This window comes from Thalassophryne amazonica, chromosome 17 (assembly GCF_902500255.1).
Source record: "Thalassophryne amazonica chromosome 17, fThaAma1.1, whole genome shotgun sequence".
Taxonomy (NCBI): Eukaryota; Metazoa; Chordata; class Actinopteri; order Batrachoidiformes; family Batrachoididae; genus Thalassophryne; species Thalassophryne amazonica.
The window spans coordinates 65,395,668-65,421,367 of NC_047119.1; the positions used below are offsets into that span (position 1 = coordinate 65,395,668).

The following is a 25,700-nucleotide window of genomic DNA, read 5'->3' on the forward strand; positions in this document are numbered from 1 at the left end:
GGAAACATGGAAGGAAGCATTTTAGGGAAAACATAGTAAGAAGGAATTATGGTAGGAAAATGGAAAGAACTATTTTAGGGAAACATTACGAAGGAAACATGGTAGGAAGCAGGGAAGGAAGCATTTTAGGGAAATAGAGTAAGAAGGAATTGAGGTAGGAAACATGGGGGGAAGCATTTTAGGGAAAACATAGTAAGAAGGAATCATGGTAGGAAAGATGGAAAGAACTATTTTAGGGAAACAGTACGAAGGAAACATAGTAGGAAACAGGGAAGAAAGAATTTTAGGGAAATAGAGTAAGAAGAAATTGAGGTAGGAAACAGGGAAGGAAGCATTTTAGGGAAATAGAGTACGGAGGAAACATGGTAGGAAGCAGGGAAGGAAGCATTTTAGGGAAATAGAGTAAGAAGGAATTGAGGTAGGAAACATGGAACAAAGCATTTTAGGGAAAACATAGTAAGAAGGAATCATGGTAGGAAAGATGGAAATAACTATTTTAGAGAACCAGTACGAAGGAAACATGGTAGCAAACAGGGAAGGAAGCATTTTAGGGAAATAGAGTACGAAGGAAACATGGTAGGAAACAGGGAAGGAAGCATTTTAGGGAAATAGAGTACGGAGGAAACATGGTAGGAAACAGGGAAGGAAGTATTTTAGGGAAATAGAGTACGAAGGAAACATGGTAGGAAACAGGGAAGGAAGCATTTTAGGGAAATAGAGTACGGAGGAAACATGGTAGGAAGCAGGGAAGGAAGTATTTTAGGGAAATAGAGTAAGAAGTAATTGAGGTAGGAAACATGGAACAAAGCATTTTAGGGAAAACATAGTAAGAAGGAATCATGGTAGGAAAGATGGAAAGAATTATTTTAGGGAAACAGTACAAAGGAAACATGGTAGCAAACAGGGAAGGAAGCATTTTAGGGAAATAGAGTATGAAGGAAACATGGTAGGAAACAGGGAAGGAAGCATTTTAGGGAAATAGAGTATGAAGGAAACATGGTAGGAAACAGGGAAGGAAGCATTTTAGGGAAATAGAGTACGGAGGAAACATGGTAGGAAGCAGGGAAGGACGTATTTTAGGGAAATAGAGTAAGACGTAATTGAGGTAGGAAACATGGAACAAAGAATTTTAGGGAAAACATAGTAAGAAGGAATCATGGTAGGAAAAGATGGAAATAATTATTTTAGGGAAACAGTACAAAGGAAACATGGTAGGAAACAGGGAAGGAAGCATTTTAGGGAAATAGAGCATGGAGGAAACATGGTAGGAAGCAGGGAAGGAAACATTTTAGGGAAATAGAGTACGAAGGAAACATGGTAGTAAGCAGGGAAGGAAGTATTTTAGGGAAATAGAGTAAGAAGGAATCATGGTAGGAAACAGGGAAGGAAGTATTTTAGGGAAATAGAGTACGAAGGAAACATGGTAGTAAGCAGGGAAGGAAGCATTTTAGGGAAATAGAGTAAGAAGGAATCATGGTAGGAAACAGGGAAGGAAGTATTTTAGGGAAATAGAGTAAGAAGTAATTGAGGTAGGAAACATGGAACAAAGCATTTTAGGGAAAACATAGTAAGAAGGAATCATGGTAGGAAACAGGGAAGGACGTATTTTAGGGAAATAGAGTAAGAATGAATTGAGGTAGGAAACATGGAAGGAAGCATTTTAGGGAAAACATAGTAAGAAGGAATTATGGTAGGAAAATGGAAAGAACTATTTTAGGGAAACATTACGAAGGAAACATGGTAGGAAACAGGGAAGGAAGCATTTTAGGGAAACATAGTTCGAAGGAAACATTGTAGGATACATGGAAAGAAGTATTTTAGGGAAACATAGTACAAAGGACATATGGTAGTAAACATGGAAGGAAGTGTTTCAGGGAAACATAGTAAGAAGGAATAGATTAGATTAGATAAAACTTTATTAATCCCTTGTTAAGACTCCCTCAGGGAAACTGAGGTTCCAGCAGCAGGTTCCAGCATTGTATAGCAGCACACAGGGTAGGAAGCACACAAAGTATCAAAAGTGAAAGTAAAAAGAGAAAAACACTTTGCAAATATAAATACCAGACATACTGATCATTATTATCACTTTACCGAGGCGTTGCTAGGCCGGTAGCGTAGATTTACGTCGACGCTACCTGGCTATACCCGTCCGCTGTGCGTAAACAAATGACGTCATAGCGCGCAGCCCAAGAACTGTCTGCAGAGGAAAAAAAAACTGTCCACAAAGGAAAAGATAAAAAGGCGAGAAGTGTGTTTTGGTCCCAATATGGATATTCTGGATGATTTTCTCATGGATAGTACGACAACGAACAGCTGCCAAAGCAGCCAGCTTGATGAGGACGCACTGCTGAATTTGGAGAGCAGCATGCGCCAGTCGACATGACAAAAATGAAAGTGAACCAACTTTTTATGTACGTGTTACGTGTTGTGTGTCTCAGTAAAGTGATAATAATGCAAATAACATGCATTTGTCTTGCAGTATGCATTTTCTGAGTCCCTCTGTCCAGATATTCGCCCTCGTCTAACTCGGGTGAATATCTGTCATTTTGGGCGACGGGGCATGAACGTCGGGCCTCTGAAAATGCATACTGCCCTCCAAAAGCATGTTATTGTATTAATACTGGTTTCCTGGCTAGTACTGTTCCTCCTGGGAAGCATTGGAGGAACAGTGAGGAAATGTGGTTAGAAACATTAAAGTAGTCATGGTAAGAAACTGTAGTGAGAAACACAGAAGGAAAGACATCATGCTTTAGCAGCTTCAGCATCCCTGATAACTCTGTACATGTATGGAGCCGTGGGGCAGCCACAGTGAGAGAAAAATGCATATTAAGGCAGTGCTTTACTCCACTGTGAGTGAAATGCTTGTGCACCAGATTCAGTGGCGCATTTTGATTAATTTATGTGCACGAGATAAATAAATGATTTTGGCAGTGCATAAGGGCAGTCATTCATTTCAGCCACCTCCTGCTTAAAGCACTTGTTCCTGCTGATAGTTATAGATAGAGACTCTTTAATGAACCTTTACTTTAGCTTGGGGTCGAGTATTCCAGACATGTCAACAACACTTACTTTGCAAGGGATTACTGTTAGTGAAAGGTAATTAATGAGGATAGTGAGAGTACTTGAAGCAGCATCAGTGAGCTTCATACTTCTGGGAGAAAGGCTTCTGCACGTACAGTTAACTCGTGCACAAATTCATCAAACTGTGGGAAATAATGTACCCAAGACTTAATCAGAGCACAGGAATGAATAAATCAAAACATGTGAACACAGTCAAAAGGTAGACATGAATTAATCAAGTGCGAGTGAACTGTATCTCATGTCTATGAATTAAACTAAATTTGGAAATGAATTTATTAACACATGGGATAGAATTGTATCTTGTGCACATGAATTAATCAAATGCTGCAAATGAAGTGTATCTTCTGCACACGCAATAGCATATCGAGTGCTCACTTTTGTAGCACGCACGCACACACACACACACACACACATGCACATGCACATACAGTACCTGGGCTCTGTAAACCTTCTTTTTGCACTGCAGAACATGCATAAGAGAAAGACTGAAAAATCTCCATGTGATGATGAATCACTTCCTGTGATGCAGGTGTGATCTGGGATTGGTGCTCTGTGTGACGTATTTCTTGTTCCACTAACTTTTGAGTTTGGACTATAAATGCACTCCCATACTTTCCCATGCACTTTCACATTTATTCATGCACGTGTTCCTTGAAGGCATGTATGATTTGTCCCATTTAGTGTGCATGGAATTAAAGTACTACAACTTTGCCACTTATACAACTAATCCATAATCCATAATGTAGCCATGATTAACTTCAGAGCACTGTTGTGTGTCTGTAATACTCTGTCAAAAGGCTAACAGGGACCCGCTCAGGCCTATGTGGTGCACATGTGCACGGTGAGCCCTAATTTTACTCACTATAATGTGGAAAAAAAAAGGTTTAAAGGATTACTTTGATGTTTATGACCTATAATTACTGCCCATCTTCAGCCCTGTCTTCCACCCACTGAAAAGCAGCACACTGCACAACTTCAAGTGTCATTGTTAGTTCCCACCTGACAGGTTGTCATTTTCAAGCCCAGGGACCATGTTCTTTAAATTCTTTAAGTTCTTTAAAGTAATGCACTAATTGTGAAGGTTTTAGCATTTAGACGCACATGCTGCCTTGCATTATGGGTACATTAGTTTCCTGACATCAGTGGTTGGCTGGTCAGGATAACACACAGTTACTGAAATGTGTGGTGGGTTTTACAAATAAGTCTGTATTAGTAAATATGTCCATTTTTTCATTTGTGAAAAAAGGAAATTTGAAAACTGTACTAATGCAATGTGGCATGTGTGTCTAAACGCAAAAAAAACTTCAAAAATAGTGCATTACTTTAAAAGTAAAACATATAGGTAATATTTTCACTTTGTAAAACAACAGACATGATGTTAATTTCAATAACTTGTCCAGAATTAGTTTGTTTAAAATTATAACCATAAGTCAAAACTGTCTGCCTGTGCAAGACTCCAGTGATATGACCAGCAGGTATGTATGGTGTGAAGAGCATTTTTCTCTCTTCTCTCTCCTTTCTCTCCGATCACCAGGTCTCTTTTGCTGAGAGAAGGCCAATCTGAGACAGGAGCGCTGACTCATTGTTGTGTCAGTAGCTTGCGTGTACTGAAGTCAATACTGAAAGTTATCAGTTTAGCCTTTATCTGTAACTTCTGCAAATTTTTTTTAGGGGTTTATTGGTTTAGCTTTATAAAAGTTAACTTTTCAGTTAGCGGATTAACGTTATCAAAGCTAACTTTTGGATTAGCTGTGCCCACCACTGCAAGCCTGTTACACCCTTCACCTCACTTTGCAATCAACATAGTACATAAATAGTAAAGTAGAGCTGCACATGCAGCCCCACATGTACTTGCAGTACATGACTTAGACTGTACTTAGATAAAACCTCTTGTGTTACTGGCACTCAACCGGAACTGGAACGTAGGTCCCCTTTACACCCTGTGCCCTATCTTTTAGGATCAATAGTGCACAGTTTGAACTGCAGAAAACAAATCCATATGGGGTATGTTCAACTCTCTCTCACCATCTTGTGTGTGCATAAACTGAGTGCACAGCTGGGTGCTTCATGCACAGGGGTTGGGTTTATTTGGCCTTTTTTTTTTTTTTAGATCAGAGTGCGTCAGGTACTGTTGTATTGAAAAAGTGCATGCAAGTGAAAGGATTTCTGCTGAGTTAACAGATTAATGCCAACCTGCCAGAGCACACCAGCAGACAGCAGACACCAAAGCTCCCTGAGGTGATGCAGACAGGTGAGTGGCTTTTGCCATTCTTCTTTCAGCTGTTCCCGTTAGGGGTCACCACAGCAGATCAATCGTTTCCATCTCACCCTGTCCTCTGTATCTTCCTCTGTCACACCATCCACCTGCATGTCCTCCCTCACCACATCCATAAACCTCCTCTTTGGCCTCCCTCTTCTCCTCCTCCCTGGTGGCACAATCCTCATCATTCATCTCCCTATATACCCTGGGTCCCTCCTCTGCACACATCCAAACCATCTCAGTCTTGCCTCTCTGACTTTGTCTCCAAACCATCCCACCTGAGCTGTCCCTCTGTTATGTTCATTCCTAATCCTGTCCATCCTTGTCACTCCCACAGAGAATTGTAGCTTCAGCTCTGCCTCCTGTCTTTTTGTTAGAGCCACCATCTCTAAGCTGTACAACATAGCTGGTCTCACTACTGTCTTGTAAACTTTCCCCTTCACTCTTCCTGATATTCTTCAGTCACAAATCACGACTGCCACCTTTCTCCACCCACTCCACCCTGCACTCTTCTGTTCACCTCTCTACCACACTCTCCATTACTTTGAACAGTTGACCCCAAATATTTAAACTCATCTACTTTCTCCATTAATACTCCTTGTAACCACACTGTTCCACTAGGCTCCCTCTCATTCACACATGTACCTACTGTTCCTACTGACTTTCATTCCCCTTCTTTCCAGAGCATATCTCCGCCTCTCCAGGCTAGACTCAACCTGCTCTCTACTCTCACTTCTGATCACAATATCATCTGCAAACATCATAGTCCATGGGGACTCCTGTCTGATCTCATCAGTCAACCTGTCCATCACCATTGCAAACAATAAAGGACTCAGAGATTTTTTTTTGCCATGTGTTTGCTCTTATTTTAATTCATTTCCATTGTCTGTGTGTGTGTGTGTGTGTGTGTGTGTGTGTGTGTGTGTGAGAGAGAGAGAGAGAGAGAGAGAGCAGAAGAGAGAGAATATTTGAGGCTTTTTCCTTACACTGGGAATAATATGGCATCATACAGGTAAACAGGGTGTACAAGTGTTGTGCACCCAAGGCGCGAGTGCTAGACTTTAGATTATTTTTGTGATGATAATATGAACACGCACACCAGTTCTGCACCTGACTACACTTGCAAAAATAAAGCAAATTGCATTTTAAACAAGGTGAGAACTGGGCATGAAACTGACAGCTGCACCGGCTGGTAGGCAGCAATGACATGCTGCGCTGCATTGCACAGCACATTGTTCCACGACAGGATCCTGAGAGTTTGTTTGTTTGGGCCAGGCTAGGGTCCAAAATGTTGCAATGTTGCAGTTTCCCCCCCTAAAATTCATCTTTTCATGTTTGCTAAACATGTTCTCACTAACACTGTTGTTCTCTGCCTCCTCACAGACACGCTGACCGACACGTCCGGATCAACATGTTGAAACGCTTTCTTGTTTTTAGCAGATTGATCCTCATATTTAATTGTTACAGCCATGCTGCTCGCGTTTCAGAAGAACAGTGTGTTAGCGCGGCGTGGTCCTGTATCTGGGTCTGAGAACATTTTCTTGATCTTCCTGCTAACACCAGTGATGAATGTGGTGGTTCTTTTTCAGCTCATACAAACTAAACTGTCCTTCTCTCTTCTCTTTCTTTGTTTCTCGTTCAGGTGTCCAAATGAATTTACTGGTGATCGCTGCCAAAACTATGTAATGGCCAGCTTTTACAGTATGTCTAATCCTTCTTCTGTGTGTGCACGGACTGGAGCATGCTCGTGTAGCAGTACTTCCTCTAAGCACCATTTCTTTTGACATCACAATGATGTGGCACAAGTTTTTGCATGTTTGCATGGTAACATTTATTTCTTTTTATTCTATAAGCTGCATGTTTTGTTGAAGAAGTTTGAAAAATTTGTCTTTTACATTGCAAATATAAAAATAAATGCTGCGAATCCCATTCATCAAGTGCACAAACGCTAAATTTTAAGTTTTAACTTCAGTAATTACATTAAAGGACAATGAATAAATAAAAAAAGATTCTCTGTACAATATAGTTATAGAATTGCAACATTTTGCCCAAACCAAGTACTTTTATAACCCCCCACCCCCACCAAAAGAACTTTTTTCACAAAGTTCACTGAGGTTTTTTTATTTTATTTATAGTGGGTGAATAAAACTGGTCTCCTATTGCCAATATCTGGCCCAGAGTGACGTCCCAATTCCAAACATGAGGAATCGGGCCGATTGCCCACAACTTTATTCTAATGTCGTATGTCATAGTATTATACAGGATTATACACTAAGGCACTGCTTATTACAAGTAACAATGACCACCACCCCTGTGACACAGGGGCTACTGGGCATGTTCACAATGGTACTGTGTGCAGTTGATTCACTGATTGAATTTATTAATATAAACATATACAATATATGTAAATACAGGGTAACACAATATGGTGAAATTCAGTTGTTTCCATTGTGGCCCCTTGTGTGCAGTTTACATCTTAAAGTCTGTGGTTATAACAAAGACATTACAGTATTGCTAAAATGCATCTGTTAACATCTGACAACTGTCTTCTGCTGAAGAGTGCAGTGTGCCATTCATTTGATCATGGATGTATATTATATATGTAGAGTCGATTTAAACAAGACAACAAATAGTGAGTCTATGACACACATATGCACACACAGACTGATTGCTCTGCTGCCTGCTCCAGTCAATGGAATCGCTGTGCTCCAAAACAGAAAATAATCTGCATTGTATTTTACATTTCACCTTTCATTTTAACCTGGCATTAAAATAACTAAGCAGCCAAATCCATATTCAAGATGAAACAATTTATTTCAAGATGCACAAATGTCTATAAAATTTAAATAAAAGACACATATGAACCCTCTCTGCACAGGTCACATCCGATTATTTACTTCTGTGGATCACAATGTGTCACAGCATCATGATATTTTTTTTTTAGATTTGACAAAAATTCTCACTTTTTTCAAAATACTACAACAGTACTGTGTGTCAGACACTGGCGATGGGAGACAGGCTTTTCTGCTGGGTTTTCATCATGTTTATGATTGTCAGTTCTCTGGTTGTTATTTGCCTTAAATAGAAATACATTTTTCATAGCTGTTTTGTTTTTATAAATTTTAAATTACAAGCTCATCAGATCTGATTCATATTCCTGATTGGACATCTCAAACAACAAGTGAGGGCTGCCAAATCACATATACTGCCTGTAATATAAGGCAGCTGCTTTTACCAATCCATGTAGGATATACAAGTTGGAATAAAAGTAATTCAGGTTTCAGGTTTAATTCCTCAAAATTGCAGTTGGTGGCGCTAAAAGGAATAGTAACACAGTATGCCTCTGGCAAAAAGTATTTTAAAAGCTGTGGTTTCTAGCCATTAGTCTTCTATGAGGAACAGTGGAGAGGTTTTGAGCCTGACTCAGAAAAAGTAGGGTGTGGTTCTCCACTTTTTTGTATTCTGAGAAATGTGTGAAGTTTTGACTCACTGGGTGCAATGTTGTGAAATGTTGGTTTCACCCCTCATAAATGTAACACCACTAAACTGTCAGATGGTGGCACTATATAGAATAAATATATAAATACCACACCATTCCTACATAAACCACAGACATAACAGCAGTCTGTTTATTCACCTGTCTAAAATAACAATTTATGTTTTATGAACAGTTCTAAGCTGTGAGATGAAGATACTAGACACATACAGTAGGTGTGTATATGATTGCTTATAATGATCCTCCTTGGACTTTGTACAACCAATAGCGGGCACGAATAGAAATGTTTAAAAGAAGTACCAGGTCTGAGTGTTGCTATACCTCCAGGAAGATTTTTGTCTTCACTCTGCCCTGTTTTACCTCGCTTTCAGTTTTTGGCACTCCTTCACTGTATCACCCTTTTTCTTGTTGTTTAATTAAAATTGTTACACCTATCACTACTGATGAGGGTTTGTTCTTCAGATCAGACTGTCTGTGATATTTGAACCTTTTGCTGGTTGGTTTTTCAGTCTCAGTCACAAATTTTATAGCAACACTTTGTGTTACGGTTAGGACCAGAGTGGAACAGTGAACCCAAACGCAGGGAGCAGAAAAGAGAGTTGAATCATCAGAAAATGATTTATTTGACAACTCAATGTGCTGAACATTGTGGAAAACTAATAAAGATGAGACCTGGAGAGTGGAGACACAGCCCACACAGCGGTGGAACCAGGGAACTGCAACCCAATAGGAACCAGAGTGATGAGTGGATGATGAGTGCCAGGAGATGCAGCAGTGGAGATGTGGTTCCCGGGAGCCAGGTGGACACCTGCAAGCTGTCGATATGAATTCTGGAGGAGGAGACAAACAGGTAAGTAGCATGCAGAGGACATAAACCCAGTACCAGTTCCAAGTGCAGAGTCAAGTTCAACACAGATGAGAAAAGAGACAGAGACCAGCAACAGAGACCAAGGCAACCCAGAACAGTACCCCCCCTCAACGGGAGCCCCCAGGCGACCTACCGAGATGGTTGGGATGTTCTCTGTAGAAGTCCTGGATGAGGGAAGGGTCCAGGATGAGGCCTTGCTTAACCCAGGAGTGTTCTTCTGGTCCATAGCCCTTCCAGTCTGCCAGGTACTGGAAACCCAGACCCCAACAACGAACGTCCAGAATCTTGCATACAGTCCAGGCTGGGTGGCCGTCCACTGTCTGGGCAGGAGATGGTGGAGGAGCTGGAGGACAAAACAAACTGCTATGCACTGGTTTCAGTCGGAAGACCGGGTGTATCCACAGAGACCGGGGTAGCCAGAGCCGAACGGTGGAGGGGATGACCACCTGCTCAAGTACAAATGGCCCAGTGTACCTGGCCATCAACTTGGGAGAGTCAGTTTGAAGAGAAATGTTCCACAACGAAAGCCGCACCTCCTGCCCGGGCTGGTAATCGGGGGCCGGGTTCCGGTGCCGGTTGATATGGCTCCAAGTCTAGGTCCTGGTCCTCAGCCGGGCGGAACGGGTGGCCTTCCACACACAACGGCACCTCCTGAGGTGGAGCTGTATGGACGGAATGGCAATGTCGGAATCTTGTGAAGGAAACAATGGATGTTGGTAGCCTAGGGAGGCTTCAACTGGTGTTTGCCCATTCTGCCAACCCGTTGGTTTGTGGGGGAATCCCGGACGATAGGCTGACCGAGGCCCCAAGTGCCAAACAGAAACTGCCCCAAAGCTGGGAAGTACACTGGGGTCCTTGGTCCGATCCACAATCATGGGGACAACTGTGTTACCCTGGGATGGAGGCAATCCCGTAATGAAGTCCAAACAGACGTGAGACGTCTTGCCCCTGGCACAGATGGAACAGGCTTGAATGAACTCCCTCGTGTCTGCCTGGACCGTGGCCCACCAGAAGCAGCGATGGAGGAGTTCCAGGGTCCGATGTACTCCAGGATGACAAGCCAACTTGGACAAGTGGCAGAATTGAAGGACTTGGGACAGCGCCTCTGGTGGCACGAAAAGTCAACCGGGTGGCCCTCTACATGGATCAGGATGGTGGTCGAGGGTTTCCCGGATGACTCTCTCGACATCCCAGTTGAGCGCCCCCACAATCATGGATTGGGGTATGGTAGTATCCTGAGTGGACTGTGGCTCCTTGGAAGATGAGAATTGTCTGGAAAGGGCATCTGATTTGCCTTTCTTGCTGCTGGGTTGGTATGGGATGTTGAAATTAAAAAGTCCAAAAAACAGGGACCACCTGGCTTGACAGGAGTTAAGTCTTTTGGCGAACTGAAGGTACTCCAGGTTGCGATGATCAGTCCAGACAATGAATGGAACTGCGGCCCACTCCAGCCAATGTCTCCACTCCCACTCTGCCAGAGCCTCCCTAACTGTCAGGAGTTCCCAGTTACCCACGTCATTGTTCTTCTCAGCGGGAGAGAGATGTATAGAAATGAAGGCGCATGGATGGATCCGGTCACCACCCTCCGATCTCTGGGATAATCTCACTCCTATTTCAGAATCCAAGGTGTCCACTTCCACTATGAGCTGGCAATCCGGCTCTGGCTGGGTGAGTATGGGTGCTGTGGTGAAATTATTTTTGAGAAGCGTGAAAGCAGAATCTGCCTGAGGTGTCCACTGAAAAGGTGTTTTAGTGGAAATGAGAGCTGTGAGGGGGTCTATGACCTGACTGAACCTGAGGAGGAATCGTCGGTAGAAGTTGGCAAATCCTAAACACTGCTGAGGTTATTTAACTGAGGATGGAACTGGCCAGTCGGTGACAGCTTTTACCTTTGCGGAGTCGAGTTTGATTTGGTTGTGAGATATGATAAAACTCAGAAAAGAAACAGTGTTGAGATGAAATCCACATTTCTCAGCTTTTACAAACAGGCAATTTTCAAGTAACCGCTGGAGAACAAGACCTACGTGTTTAATGTGAGTCTGGGCATTTGGGGAAAAAAATCAAACTGTCGTTCAAATAAACAAGCATGAACCAGTTGAGCAAGTTGCATAACACATAATTAACCAACGCCTGGAAGGTGGCAGACGCGTTAGTCAGGCCGAAGGTCATGACCAGGTATTCGAAGTGCCCCACCGGCGTGTTAAAAGCCGTGTTCCACTCATCCCCCTCCTGAACACGTACCAGATGGTAAGCATTATGAAGGTCCAATTTGGAGAATAAAGTTTAATTCCATGCAAGAAACTAAATGCCGAATCCAGTAGGGGTAGAGGATAATGATTACGAACCTTGATGGTGTTTAGTCCCCGGAAATCAATGCAGGGGTGCAGGGTGCCATCGTTCTTACCAACTAAAAAGAACCCTGCCCCAAGGGGAGATGATGAGGTCTGGATCAGCCTAGCAGCCATGGAGTCCCAGATATAGGTCTCCATTGACTCACGTTCCAGGCGGGAGAGATTGTACAACCTACTTGACGGTAATGGGATTCCCAGAAGTAAGTCAATGGCACACTCGTAGGAACGCTGAGAAGGAAGTGAGAGTGCATGATCCTTGCTGAAAAACCTCACCAAGATTGTGGTATTCATGGGGAACTAAGGACAAATCGGGTGGTGAGCTGACCACCTCCTTGATTGAAACACTGGGAGGAACCGAGGAACGGAGGCACCCCTTGAGGCAGGCTTCACTCCACTGGGCATGACCCCTTTGGCCAATCGATACCAGGCTTGTGTTTAATAACCCAAGGATGGCCTAAAACCACAGAGGAGGAGGAAGGAATCACAAAAAACTGAATTGATTCTCTATGATTCCCTGAATATCAAAAATAAGATGGAATTGTTTCACAAATAATGAAAAAGAGTGGAGTAAGGGAGAGTCATTGCCCCCTGGAGCAAATTGATGACATACGCAATTTTACTTTCTTCAGATACATGATGAGTGGGACACTGACGGAAAGCTAAAGAACACTGCATAATAAATGAGGAGCAAGTATCAACACAACTGGAGGATGGTTCTGGGTGACAGAGAAAAGTGTCTGGAGCAGAAGCTGCTGTCGCTGTGGAAAAAGAGGCTGTGATTAACTGAGCAGGAACAGAGGGAGACGGAGATGGTGCGTATGTGACAATGAGCTGATGGAGCTATGTGGAGAGGTCTGTGAGACGAATGTTGGAATGTTTGACATGATCTGTAAGGGAGCTCACGTGATCTGCCATGGAATCCACAGCCCGCTGGAGTTTGCTGAGGTTCTCTCCCTGGGCATTGAGAACTTGCTGCATATGATCAGCTCCCGCTGGGTCCATGACCTGGCCAGAAACTCCTCTTATGGTTAGGACTGAGGTGGAACAGTGAACTCAAATGCAGGGAACACAAAAGAGAGTTGAATGAATCAGAAAAGGATATATTTGACAATTCAATATGCTGAACATTGTGGAGAAATAATAAGGATGAAGCTGGGAGCGGCCAGCCGAAGGGTGGCTGGGTGCTCCCTTAGAGATAGGGTGAGGAGCTCGGTCACTCGGGCGGAGCTCGGAGTCGAGCCGCTGCTCCTCCATGTCAAAAGGAGCCAGCTGAGGTGGTTCGGTGGTTCACCAGAGTGATGAGTGGAGGATGAGCGCCAGGAGATGCAGCAGTGGAGATGTGGTTCTGGGAGCCAGGTGGCCACCTGCAAGCTGTCAATGTGAGTTCTAGAGGAGGAGGCAAACAGGAGAGTGGTGTGCAGAATATGCAAACCCAGTACCAGTTCCAAGTGCAGAGTCAAGTTCAACGTAAAGCATATGACATGCGTGAAGTGCAGATAGTCTCTTAGCTGAAGCCAAAAATACAATGAGCGTGCTGACAGCTGAAATGGCAGAGAAAAAGATGCTGAGCTTGGAAGCCCAGAAAAAGCTGCAGGAAAAGTTGCAGCGCACAAACTATTGAGTGTGGGAGCTCGGAAAATCACTGCATAGGAACGCACAAACTCTTAGTAGACAGAGAGGTCAGGCTACCATGACAGAATCTGACCGGGGCTTAAATACAGGTGCTGAGATGAGCGGCAGGTGTCTGGATCAGCTTGAGGCACACCACCTGTGCAGATGAGAAGAGAGACAGAGAGCAGCAGCAGAGAGCAAGGCAACCCACAACAATTTTCGTGACTTCCATGGAGAGCCTGAGCTTTTCATTGTGCATCCTTCTCTTCATCATCATCCTCTTGTTTCTTGTGTCTGTCAGGGGGTGTGTTTGATCTGCTTTTATTTCTTGGTTGTAGTCTGTTTTTGTGTGTAGGCTGTCTTCTTTTTTGTTTATCTCCTTGTTGCATGCTTTTCTGTTTGGGTCTCTCTGTCTCTTTTACAGGTGGGCGTGTCTGTCTCTCTCTCTCCCTGGTCACGCCCCCCTTTCCAGTGCTTTCCATGCTCACCTGTGTTCAATTTGCAGCTCGTCGCTGGGGTGCATATATACTGCTCATTCTGCTTTGTTTCTTTGCCAGATTGATGCGCCCTGTGCCTTCTTTCCAGCTCTCGTTCATGTTCCATAGTCCTGCCTGCCTCAAAGTGTTTTCGACCACCTGCCCGTTTGTTCTGACCACGATAAAGCCTGATGTTAATAATTCTGCTGCTGTGTTTTCTGGACTGTCAACCCGTGTACCGACCACTGCTTGTCACACCACTAAAGTTTGTCAACCAGAGCTGTGTTTGTGAGTCTTGTATTTGTGTCCAAACCAAACCTTCTGTCAGATCAATCTGGCCAACGATGGACACAGCAGGCTCAGACCCCTTTCAGCTGGCGTTACGACACCACAGCCAGCAACTCGCGCAGCAGGAAGACCAGCTCGCTAAGCTGAGTTCTGGTATTAGCGAACTTGCTAAACGCCAGGACACTTTCATGTCCACTGTCAGCGCGCAGATGAATCAGCTCCTGGCGCAACTCAGTCCTCAGGCTCAGCAGCCACTCCGATTCCCACATCTGCTCCAGTGGTTTGCAACCAACTGTCACAACCGGAACGTTTCTCTGGAGAATCCAGCGACGTCAGACCATTTATTACACAGTGTGAGCTCCACTTCGAGCTGATGTCACCCATGTTCCCGACAGACAGAACGAAGATAGCATATATGATCACTCAACTTTCCGGCCGAGCGGCTGTTTGGGCAACAGCGGAATGGAGCCAACAATCTCCCCCCTGTGCTTCTCTCCCGCCGTTCACCAAGGCTCTCAAACAGGTTTTTCAGCACACTGCTCCGGGGCGCAAGGCTGCGCGCTCCCTCATGAGGGTAACAGACTACGCGATCGACTTTCGCGTTCTTGCAGCAGAGAGTGAATGGAACCCGGCGGTGAGCTGGGGCATTGTCTTGATGGAACAGCACCCCTTTTGTCAGCTTTCCCGGTTGCTTCTTTTTGATAGCCTCGCATAACTGTCTCAGTAGGTTAGAATAGTACTGTCCATTTATGGTTTGTCCCTTTTCAAGATAGCCCACGAGCACAATGCCCTTGGCATCCCAGAAAACTGAAACCATGACCTTCCCCGCAGATGAAACGACCTTGGCCTTCTTTGGAGGTGGTGACCTTGGGTGTTTCCACTGCATTGATTGTTTTTTGTCTCTGGTTCAAAGTGATGAACCAAACACTCATCCTGGGTAAGAAAACGTTCCATGTAATTGGCTGGATCCTCTTCAAATTGCGTCAAGTTTGCCTTCGACATGACTAGCCTGGTGCGTTTCTGATCAGGCGTCAGAAGACGTGGCACCCACCGAGCTGACACCTTTGACGTTCCAAGTTCTTCATGCAGAATGTGTTCAGTTCTCTCACGGGATATTCCCACAGCATCTGCTAGCTTGATCGTCTGTTGTCCATCACCATTTCATGAACAATGTTTTTCTGGGTTGTGGCTGTTGCAGGCCGCCCAGACCTTGGGTCGTCTTCAAGACTCTCTCTGCCCCTCTTAAATTCAGCTGCCCACTTCTGCACTGTAGATATGGAGGGAGCTTCATCACCTAATGTAGCAACCATATCGCATGAATGTCCTTGGACTTTAACCCCTTCTTATGCAGGTACTTAATCACACCACAATGCCAGATTTTGTCTATTTTTGCAGTTTCCCTCTACCACTAAATTTCAAACTTGGCTATGAACCACAAACTACCTCACAACCTGGAAGAAAAAAACACAGTTAGTCATCAGAAGAGTTTAATGCATGCCAAGTTTTATTGAAATGGCATTTCTCCTTCTTGGTGAGCCTTAGAACGTTTCAGCCTACCCTCGTACATGGTCTGACTCTCATAGTGTCTTTAGCACAGAGGCCGCTTGATGTGGCTTCTAGCTGTTGTAGAGAGTACCTGAAATAATACGGCTTTTACTGGTGAAATGTCCTAACAGATCATCTAAGACGTCTCTCCTACAGTATTCACGCTGTGTGAAATTCTCATCATTTTAAGTTATGTATGCTAATGGTGTTAGCATTTTTAGCAGCTGTTGGTGGCCTCATTCATTAAGTCCTGTTAATACATGATTGCGGAGTAATAAGTAGCTCGTAACTTTTAATATGATTTAATAAAAAACCAAAGTGAGGTTAACCTGCATTCTTAGCTGGTTCAGACTTGAAGATGGGCTTCTTTCATCACACAATGGAGCTACCCACGCTCCACCTCCACCTTCAGACTGACAAAGCCACTTGCTTCAATGAAATTTCAAGAAGCATCTATCTCTTTCCATATCAATTTGTGGATTTGTGGTGACATAGTCAGTCAATGCTGCCAAAATGGCGATGTCCAGCTATGGGCTTCATATCGGCTATACTGAGTCTCTATAGAAAACCTACGGATGACATCATGCAGGCTCCAGATGTTTTTGATAGCCATCATCAAGCTTCTGACATAATTCTGGCTGGATATTTGACAACTCTTTTTGGCAGAATTGGTAGATTTCACTTAAATTTGTTGATTTCCTGCCATGGACCTGGATTTTAAGCATAGTCCACAAATTTTCAATGGGTTTGAGACTGGGGCTTTAGGAAGGCCATTCCAGAAGCTTAATGTTAGCCTGCTTTATCCAACCCACAACCAGTTTTGATGTGTGTTTGGGATCATCAATTCCCACCTGTGGCCTTTCTCTGTGGGTGTCCCCGGGTTTGCGTGGGTTCTCTCTGGATTCTCCGGCTTGCTTCCACATCCAAAGACATACAGGTTAGGTGAATTGGAAACTTTGTGATTGTCCAGGTCTCCCTTGTAAAACAGATCTCAAACTCAATGCGACTAACCTGGTTAAAATGATTACTTCTGTTTTGTCATTTGCTTTCAGATGGACCACAATGGAAATAAGGGTTTTCACTTTCTTGTGTCATCCATGTATTTTTTAATGTGCATATACTTATGTAAATACATGTATACGTATTTATATGTACTTACATTGAACTTACTAAATAAAATCACGCACACTTTTAATATATAGGTGATTTACCACTCCCTACTGGAATGGTGTGTGAGTCCAGAATGTAATTATGAATGTCCATTGTTCAGTGTTGTTAGCAAATAGTCCTATCAACGTTCCATTTTGGTGACATTTATCTTGGACCCAAAATTCATAAGCATGCCAAACAGCAAATGTCAGCTCTCCACAGTTTGTCCGTGATCGAAGTTATATGCTCAGGTACTTTTAGTCTTTTCTGCATTCTGCCACAAGCAGGTGCTTTTACTTGTACACACCCACAAATAGAGAAGGTGGTGGAGTACATCAAAAACACTACACTTTTCACTCAGGGTAACGGTAACATGACACTTAACTAAACTGAGTAAACCAACTGAACTGCAAAAACACAATAAATCTATAACACTGTGAAACTAACATGAACCACAATAGCAACATTTAAAACCCCAAAACCCTGAACTCCCATGGTGCTTTACAGCACAACATCCATTGCTCACTGTTGTTAGCTAATATTGCAAATTTGTCAAAAAATATTATTCCTATCCTTTTCATTTTTGCAGCGTTCATCCTTGACCCAAAATACAAAAGTATACCAAACAGCAAATGTCAGCTCTCCCCAGTTTCTCCGTGATCGAAGCCATACACATGCACACACGTACACAGAGCCCACTTGGCCATAATACTATAGATCGTCAAACATTCAGCACCAGTTATTAAAGTATTTATGTTATATATATATATATATATATATATATATATATATATATATATATATATATATATATATACGAGGTCTATTAGATAAGAAACTGACACTTTTATTTATTTTTTAACTATATGGATTTGAATGACGTGCGATTACACCAGTCATGCTTGAACCTTCGTGCGCATGCGTGAGTTTTTTCACGCATGTCGGTGACGTCATTTCCCTGTGGGCAGGCCTTGAGTGAGATGTGGTCCAGCCCTCTCGGCTGAATTCCTTTGTTTCACACGCTGCTCGAGATGGCGCGCGTTGCTTTATCAAAATTTTTTCTGGACCTGTGAGGAATATCCAAGTGGACACTATTCGAGAAATTAAGCTGGTTTTCGGTGAAAAGTTTAATGGCTGATGAGAAATTATGGGGTGTTTCTGTCGCTGTAAGGACTTCCCACGGAGCGGGACGTCCTGCAGCGCTTCCAGGCGCCGTCGTCGGCCTGTTTCGAGCTGAAAACATCCTAATTTAAGGCTTAATTCACCCAGGACGTCGTGATAGAACAGAGAAGATTCAGAAGAGGCCGGCATGAGGACTTTATGCGGACATTCCACTGTTTAAGGACATTTTTTAATGAAAGACGTGCGCGCAAATTCGCCAAGTCAACACGGAAACGACTCTGTGTGCGCCGCGACAGGAAAAACACCTCCGTGTTGAAAACCATTTGTAAAATTCAGGTGGCTTTTGATGGCTTTCAACAAGTGAGTAACTGAGAAATTGTTTAACAGCTTGGGCATGTTCCAACTTGCCGTTAAGGTTTCCAACGGAGGTGTTTTTCCTGTCGCGACCCCCCACGGTCGGGTCCAGCCCAACATGCGACTCTGCCCGCACGTTCTTTCATTACAAAATATCGGTTAACAATGGAATGTAAACTCCTCATGCCGACTTCTTCTGAAAGTTTTCTGTTCTCTGACGACTTACTGGGTCCACAGAGCCTGAAATGTGGAAGTTTTCAACTTGAAATGGCGAGACGCTGCCGCCTCGAAGCGCAGATCGCCGTCAGGCACCATGGGCTGTCCTTACGGCGACACTACCAGACCAAAATCTCTCATCAGCCGTTAAAATTTTTACTGAAAACCAGCTGAATTTATCGAATGGTGTCCACTCAGTTGTGCCTTAGTTTTGAAAAAATTTTTATCAAACAAAGCAGCAGTCTCTGAGCCATTCCTAAACAATGAAAAAATCGACGAGAGGGTGGGCGACTCCTCACTCAAAGACTGCCCACAGGCGAATGACGTAACCGACAGGCGTGAAAAAACTCTCGCATGCCCACGAGGGTTCAAGCATGTCTGATGTAATCACACGTGATTCAAATCCATATGGTTTTTGAAAAAAATAATAAGGTCGGATACTTTTCTAATAGACCTCGTAGTAATATTTTGCCATCTATTTGAAAGTAGTTTAAAAATATATATATCTGGGATTTAAAAAGAATAAAGAGACCATGTCATATATTTATTTTATAGAACATTAAACTTGGTTTTTGGGAAATTTAATAAAGAAAACAGAAAAATGATGTATTGATTCATTTTTCTGTTCTTTGTTTTCAAGGTTCATTGGAATAAAACTGAATGACTGGATGGTACACTGACCATTGGATCACATTGCATTGTTCACTAAAGTATTGTGTGAGATACACTAACATTTTCAGTATGACCCCATCTAAAAAATTCCAACTTTCTTTCTTTTTGTCAACTTTCTGCACTGGCAGAACATCTTGGGATTGAATTTATGGGTATGCACTGTTCTTTTCCCCTTGTTTTCCCAGTGAGCTTGTAAAATGAAACCTTCTGCTACAGCTCATTTTCTGTTGCCAGATTAAGGGACAGTACAGCCCTAAGAATCAGCACAAATAAAATCTCATTAGTAATAAAAAATAACAACATGACCCTATTTCACCCAATGCATCTGTTTGTATGTGTGTGAAATGTGGCACATGTGACATTGTGGTTTAGTTTTAATTGTCATTGCTGCTGATTGATCAGAGCAGCAACTACAGTGGCTGTACCTTTGTTCCACTGTGTATGTTCACATCCCTTCAGCACACCCTCTTTGCATTTTCTGTTGCATTAAATTATAGAGCATGATCTCACAAAACTAATGTCGCCTCTCTGGCATCCTGTTATTGCTGCCACCATACCGTGCATCCAGAAAGTATTCACAGCACTTCACTTTTTACACATTTTGTTATGTTACAGCCTTATTCCAAAATGGATTAAATTATTTTTTTTCCCTCATATATATATATATATATATATATATATATATATATATTCCTAGAGCTGGCCAACCCTCTAAACCAGGGGTGGGCATCGAGGGCCGAGCCACTGCAGGTTTTCCATGCAACCATTCACCTCAGCAGGTGGATTGCTGATGAGCTTCTCCTCTGAACATAAACACCTGGTTGTCAATGAAATCACCTGCTGAGACACCTGATCATTAATGAAATCACCTGCTGAGGTGACTGGTTGCACGGAAAACCTGCAGTGTCTCTGCCCTTTATGGCACATGATTGCCCACCCCTGCTCTAAACTGAACAATTGGGGAGAACGGCCTTAGTCGGGGAGGTGACCAAGAACCCGATGGTCACTCTGTCAGAGCCCCTGCATTCCTCTGTGGAGAGAAGAGAACCTTCTAGAAGGACAACCATCTCTGCAGCAATCAACCAATTAGTCCTGTATGGTAGAGTGGCAAGACAGAAGCCACTCCTTAGTAAAAGACACATGGCAGCCCACCTGGAGTTTGACAAAAAGCACCTGAAGGACTCTCAGAGCATGAGAAACAAAATTCTCTGGTCTGATGAGACAAAAAGATTGAACTCTTTGTGTGAATGCCAGGCATCATGTTTGGAGGAAACCAGGCACCATTGCTACAGTGAAGCATGGTGGTGGCAGCATCATGCTGTGGAGATGTTTTTCAGCAGCAGGAACTGGGAGATTAGTCAGGATTGAGGGAAAGATGAACGCAGCAATGTACAGAGACATCCTGGATGAAAACCTGCTCTAGAGGGGTCTTGACCTCAGACTGGGGTGACGGTTCATCTTTTAGCAGGACAATGACCCTAAGCACACAGCCAAGATATCAAAGGAGTGGCTTCAGGACAACTCTGTGAATGTTCTTGAGTGGCCCAGCCAGAGCCCAGACCTGAATCCGATTGAACATCTGTGGAGAGATCTGAAAATGGCTGTGCACTGACACTCCCCATCCAACCTGATGGAGCTGGAGAGGTGCAGGAAAGAGGAATGGACAAAACTACCCAAAGATAGGTGCACCAAGTTGTGGCATCATATTCAAGTAGACTTGAGGCTGCAATTGCTGCCAAGGGTGCATCAACAAAGTATTGAGCAAAGGGTGTGAATACTTAGGTACATGTGAGTTCTTAGGTTTTTATTTTTAATAAATTAGCAAAAATAAAAAACAAACCTTTTTTTCATGTTGTCATTATGGAGTGTTGTGAGTAACATTTTGAGGGGAAAAATGAATTTACTCTATTTTGGAAAAAGACTGTATCAAAACAAAATGTGGTAAAAAATAATAAAGCGCTGTGAATACTTTTCAGGTGCACTGTAACTAAAAGCATCAGCTTGTCTTGGTATTAACAGCCTCTGATCCCAGTCACAGTAGTTATCACATGCAGAACATAGCTAAAAATATTAATCACGCACGCACACACACACACACACACACACACACAGTTCAACCGCTTAGTCCAATTAAGGGTCGCTGGGGGCTGGAGCCTATCCCAGCAGTATGAGGGCGAGGCGGGGTGCACCCAGGACAGGACGGCAGTCTGTCACAGAAATATTAATCATTAACTTTATATTAGTTTGCTGTGTTCTTCTATTTATCAACAGTTCTTTCAATCAATCTAAAAAAAAAAACAAAGAAAAAAAGACAAGTGGAAGGGGGACACTTAAGTTTATATTTGAAACACAATAACCTTTAAAGTCAAGAGATGAATTAAATGCTTGAGTTGTAACTCACGCACATCTAAAAGTCCCAGGTTTACATATGTACACCTTGGCAAAAAAACTTTAAAACTCAGTTTTTTGTGCCATGATGCAAATGTACAGTCTTTTATACAAAAATATGAGACTTATGATGGGACAGTAGGGTGGACATGCCGGCAGATCAAGATCATTGTACCACACTTTCAGAAATTCGTCTTTTATATAATGCAATACATATTTGCTTCTAAAATACTGTGTAAAAGACATAACTTGAGTCTAATGCTGAATTGTTTTGGTGTCAAAAATGGGTTTACCAAAGTCTTTAGGTCATAAAAGTACTGTAGTATATCAAAAAGATTTTACAACAATGTATTATAAATTAAAAAATAAAATGCTGTGCAGTCCAGCACTGCTACCCACTGTGAGCTGCATGGCAGGGACCAGGTACATTGCAAAAGAACATGTTTGTAAAATAATATCACTTACCAATGTCAGTTAGTTATAGGGGTGATAGCAAAGTGGTTTGTGTGCTTGGTTTCAGTGCAGAATGTTCCTCGTTCAAACTCCATGTTTGCTGGTTTCTCCATGTAGTGTGGAGTTGTGTCAGGAAAGTTATCTGGCAAAAAAAAAAAAAAAACTTGTGTCAATTCAACATGCAAATCCACATTGGATCTGCTATGGTGACCCTGAGTGAAAACAAGGGAGCAGCCGAAGGGACTTAGGGCCTCATCACACTTAGCAAGAATCAGAATGAATGAAGCCGAATCAGCCAGAATGGGGGAAAAAAGACAAATTTCAAGGTGCTGTTAGGAGGGACAGACAGTCGGACAGCCGTGTACAAATGCCGTACGACCACTTAAAATGTGGGTGAATCCTGCCTCGACTGATTCATGCACACTTGTGCATATGCGTGCAATCACAGTCCAAACGTACTTGGACAGCAGTATGAATACATACAATGCTTGTGACCTTGTCAGAAGGATGAGTCAGCATCAATTAATAGTCTCTGGTCCCCTCCCCTCCCAGGGTAATGATGAGACATTTAGCAAGCTGACATCATTAAATAGGTGGCTGGCGCAATTTTTTTTAGAGAGCAAGGCTTTAGTTTTATTAATAACTGGCCTTTGTTTTGGGGTCACCATGGCTTGCTGATGCCGGGCAGCCTTCACCCTATCGGGGAAGGCACCGCCATCTTGTCTGCGAACATAGAGCTCTACAGGAATGGTAACATTAGGAGTTCACAGCAGGCCACGGACCATGTGATTAGAGATCCTGCAGGACTTATGACGAATGGGGATGTAGAATCCATTAGCTTAGTGGGGAAATTAGTGCAGAAAATCCATTATGGTGCTAGTGCAGTTTATGTAGTAGGGAGTGAAATTTGACCAGTTGAGACTATGGCCTGTTGCTTTAGCAATGTCATATATTTCGTGTCTAAACCTAAACCTAAACCTATTTCTAGGCATCTTATATATGCTACCCTGGAACCACCCCAAGATCCAAACAGTCCAGTTCTCAACCCCACTGAGGTCCTTTGTCTTGGTTTCATTAACATAAGGTTACTGTACTCAAAATCATTATTGATTAATGATCTAATTATGGATCACCACTTAGATATGACTGGGTTATGTGAAACCTGGCTTAAAACTACTGCTGTCCTCCCCTTAAATGAGGCCTGCCCACTGGCGTACACATTAAGTCACTTCCCTCGTGATACAGAGCAAGGCAAGGGTGTTGCTCTTATTTATGAATCTAGGTTTAGGATATTGTTGGCGCTTGTGGCCGCGTGTGCGTGTCCTGCATTGGTACATTCAAATGTTGGCAGGTATGGTGATTCTGGGGTTCTGTTGAATCTTAAGGAGAGTCAAGTCAAGTCTAGGAGCATGTGCTGGTACCATGCTCCACTGCATTAATTATGCCACAGAACCACATTGCATCCTGGGTGGCAATCATCCAGGCAGACAACCAGTCCATCCCCACCTCTCAAAAGTGGCAATCCATCTGCCACAGCCACGTAAAGACTGGATGTGTCCTTGGGCTCCTCCAGGCATTGGGTTGCTCAACACTCAGACACCAATGTACTGTACTGGATCATGGATCACATTGCCAAAATCCTGAAGCAAGCACTTTGTCATGTGACGGCAGAGTGTTTTGCTGCACAAAGCTTATTTGCTTCTGTCATGTTGTCCATTACAGCTTGTTAGACTAAGCTTAACTCTCACCTTGGACCTCATTCATCAAACCTTCAGCCATGAGAACAAATTCGCACCATAAAACATTCAAGCCTATGTGTGACATCAAAACTGTCTGACTATAGATTAGTAGTTTAGATCCAGCTGTGAGCACTGTGTAAATCCAGAACAAGGATTGTCACCATGCAAACAGGTAAATTTACTAATTATCTGCTTCAGAATGTTATCCAGTACAACTCTCTCAAAGAGTCACAGCATTATTGTAATTTAGTACTTTTAGATTCCCTGTCAAAGTAAAAAAGAAAGAAATGTCAATAACATGCAGTTAATGATGTTTATTCATTAAAACTACAATATAGAATAATAATATCATATACAACACTATACATTGTACTGGGAAACTACCTTTTCCAGTATTAAAGAAAAAAAATAGCATTCATAATTAAATTTCCACAAAATTTATTACAATATTTTCACGCGTCCACTTGGGCTGCTGACAGGACCTGTTTCTATGTAAGCTATGTTATGTTTAATGCTAAATTTATAGTATTTTATCTGTATAATCTCAGATTAATAGACAGGCTTTTGTATTGTATATATGCTGTCGCCACTCGTACCGTATATATACTATATACATTGACTGTATTAGGATTCATGCAGTGTTTATTTTCTTAAAGAATGTGACAAAAAATAAAAAAAATCATTCATCAATTCATTCATATGAAATAGTGAAATTGCGCAGAGCCTTGACAAACAGCAATTTAAGATAATACACCTTATTGATTCCTCAGACTCAAATAAAATTACAGCGGCAGATGCAGAGGTATCTACTGAGAGCACAAGCACCATAAATCATATCTAATAAAATGTCCAAAGTTACTGAACAACAAATTCATTCATGCAGTGAAATAAAATACAGACATGAAATGTACACCTGACTGTTATTACCAGTCTGTGAGGAATTCACAGTAAATAACTATTTCCACAGACAGACATGTCAGCGAATGAAAACATGACCGTGTCCAAATCACTTCATACAGCCCCAATTCCAATGAAGAAGGGACATTGTGTAAAATGTAAATAAAAACAGAATACAATGATTTGCAAATCCTCTTCAACCTATATTGAATTGAATACACCACAAAGACAAGATATTTAATGTTCAACTTGATAAACTTTATTGCTTTTGTGCAAATATTTGCTCATTTTGAAATGGATGCCTGCAACACATTTCAAAAAAGCTGGGGCAGTGGTATGTTTACCACTGTGTTACATCACCTTTCCTACTAACAACACTCAATAAGTGTTTGGGAACTGAGGACACTAATTGTTGAAGCTTTGTAGGTGGAATTCTTTCCCATTCTTGCTTGATATATGACTTCAGTTGTTCAACAGTCCAGGGTCTCCGTTGTTGTATTTTGAGCTTCATAATGCGCCACACATTTTCAATGGGTGACAGGTCTGGACTGCAGGCAGGCCAGTCTAGTACCCGCACTCTTTTATGATGAAGCCACGCTGTTGTAACATGCAGAATGTGGCTTGGCATTGTCTTGCTGAAATAAGCAGGGACGTCCCTGAAAAAGACGTTGCTTGGATGGCAGCATGTGTTGCTCCAAAACCTGGATGTACCTTTCAGCACTGATGGTGCCATC

At 42.6% G+C, this 25,700-nt stretch overlaps 1 protein-coding gene across 2 annotated transcripts in view; it reads left to right on the forward strand.

The window, feature by feature from the left end:
- nrg1 (neuregulin 1) overlaps window positions 1-25,700 on the forward strand; it is a 156,516-nt gene that overhangs the window by 62,717 nt on the left and 68,099 nt on the right. For both annotated transcript variants that reach the window (XM_034191611.1, XM_034191612.1), the window contains exons 4-5: window positions 6,984-7,042; window positions 19,618-19,641. In XM_034191611.1, coding sequence (XP_034047502.1) covers window positions 6,984-7,042; window positions 19,618-19,641 — 83 coding nt within the window. The remainder of the gene's footprint in view (window positions 1-6,983; window positions 7,043-19,617; window positions 19,642-25,700) is intronic.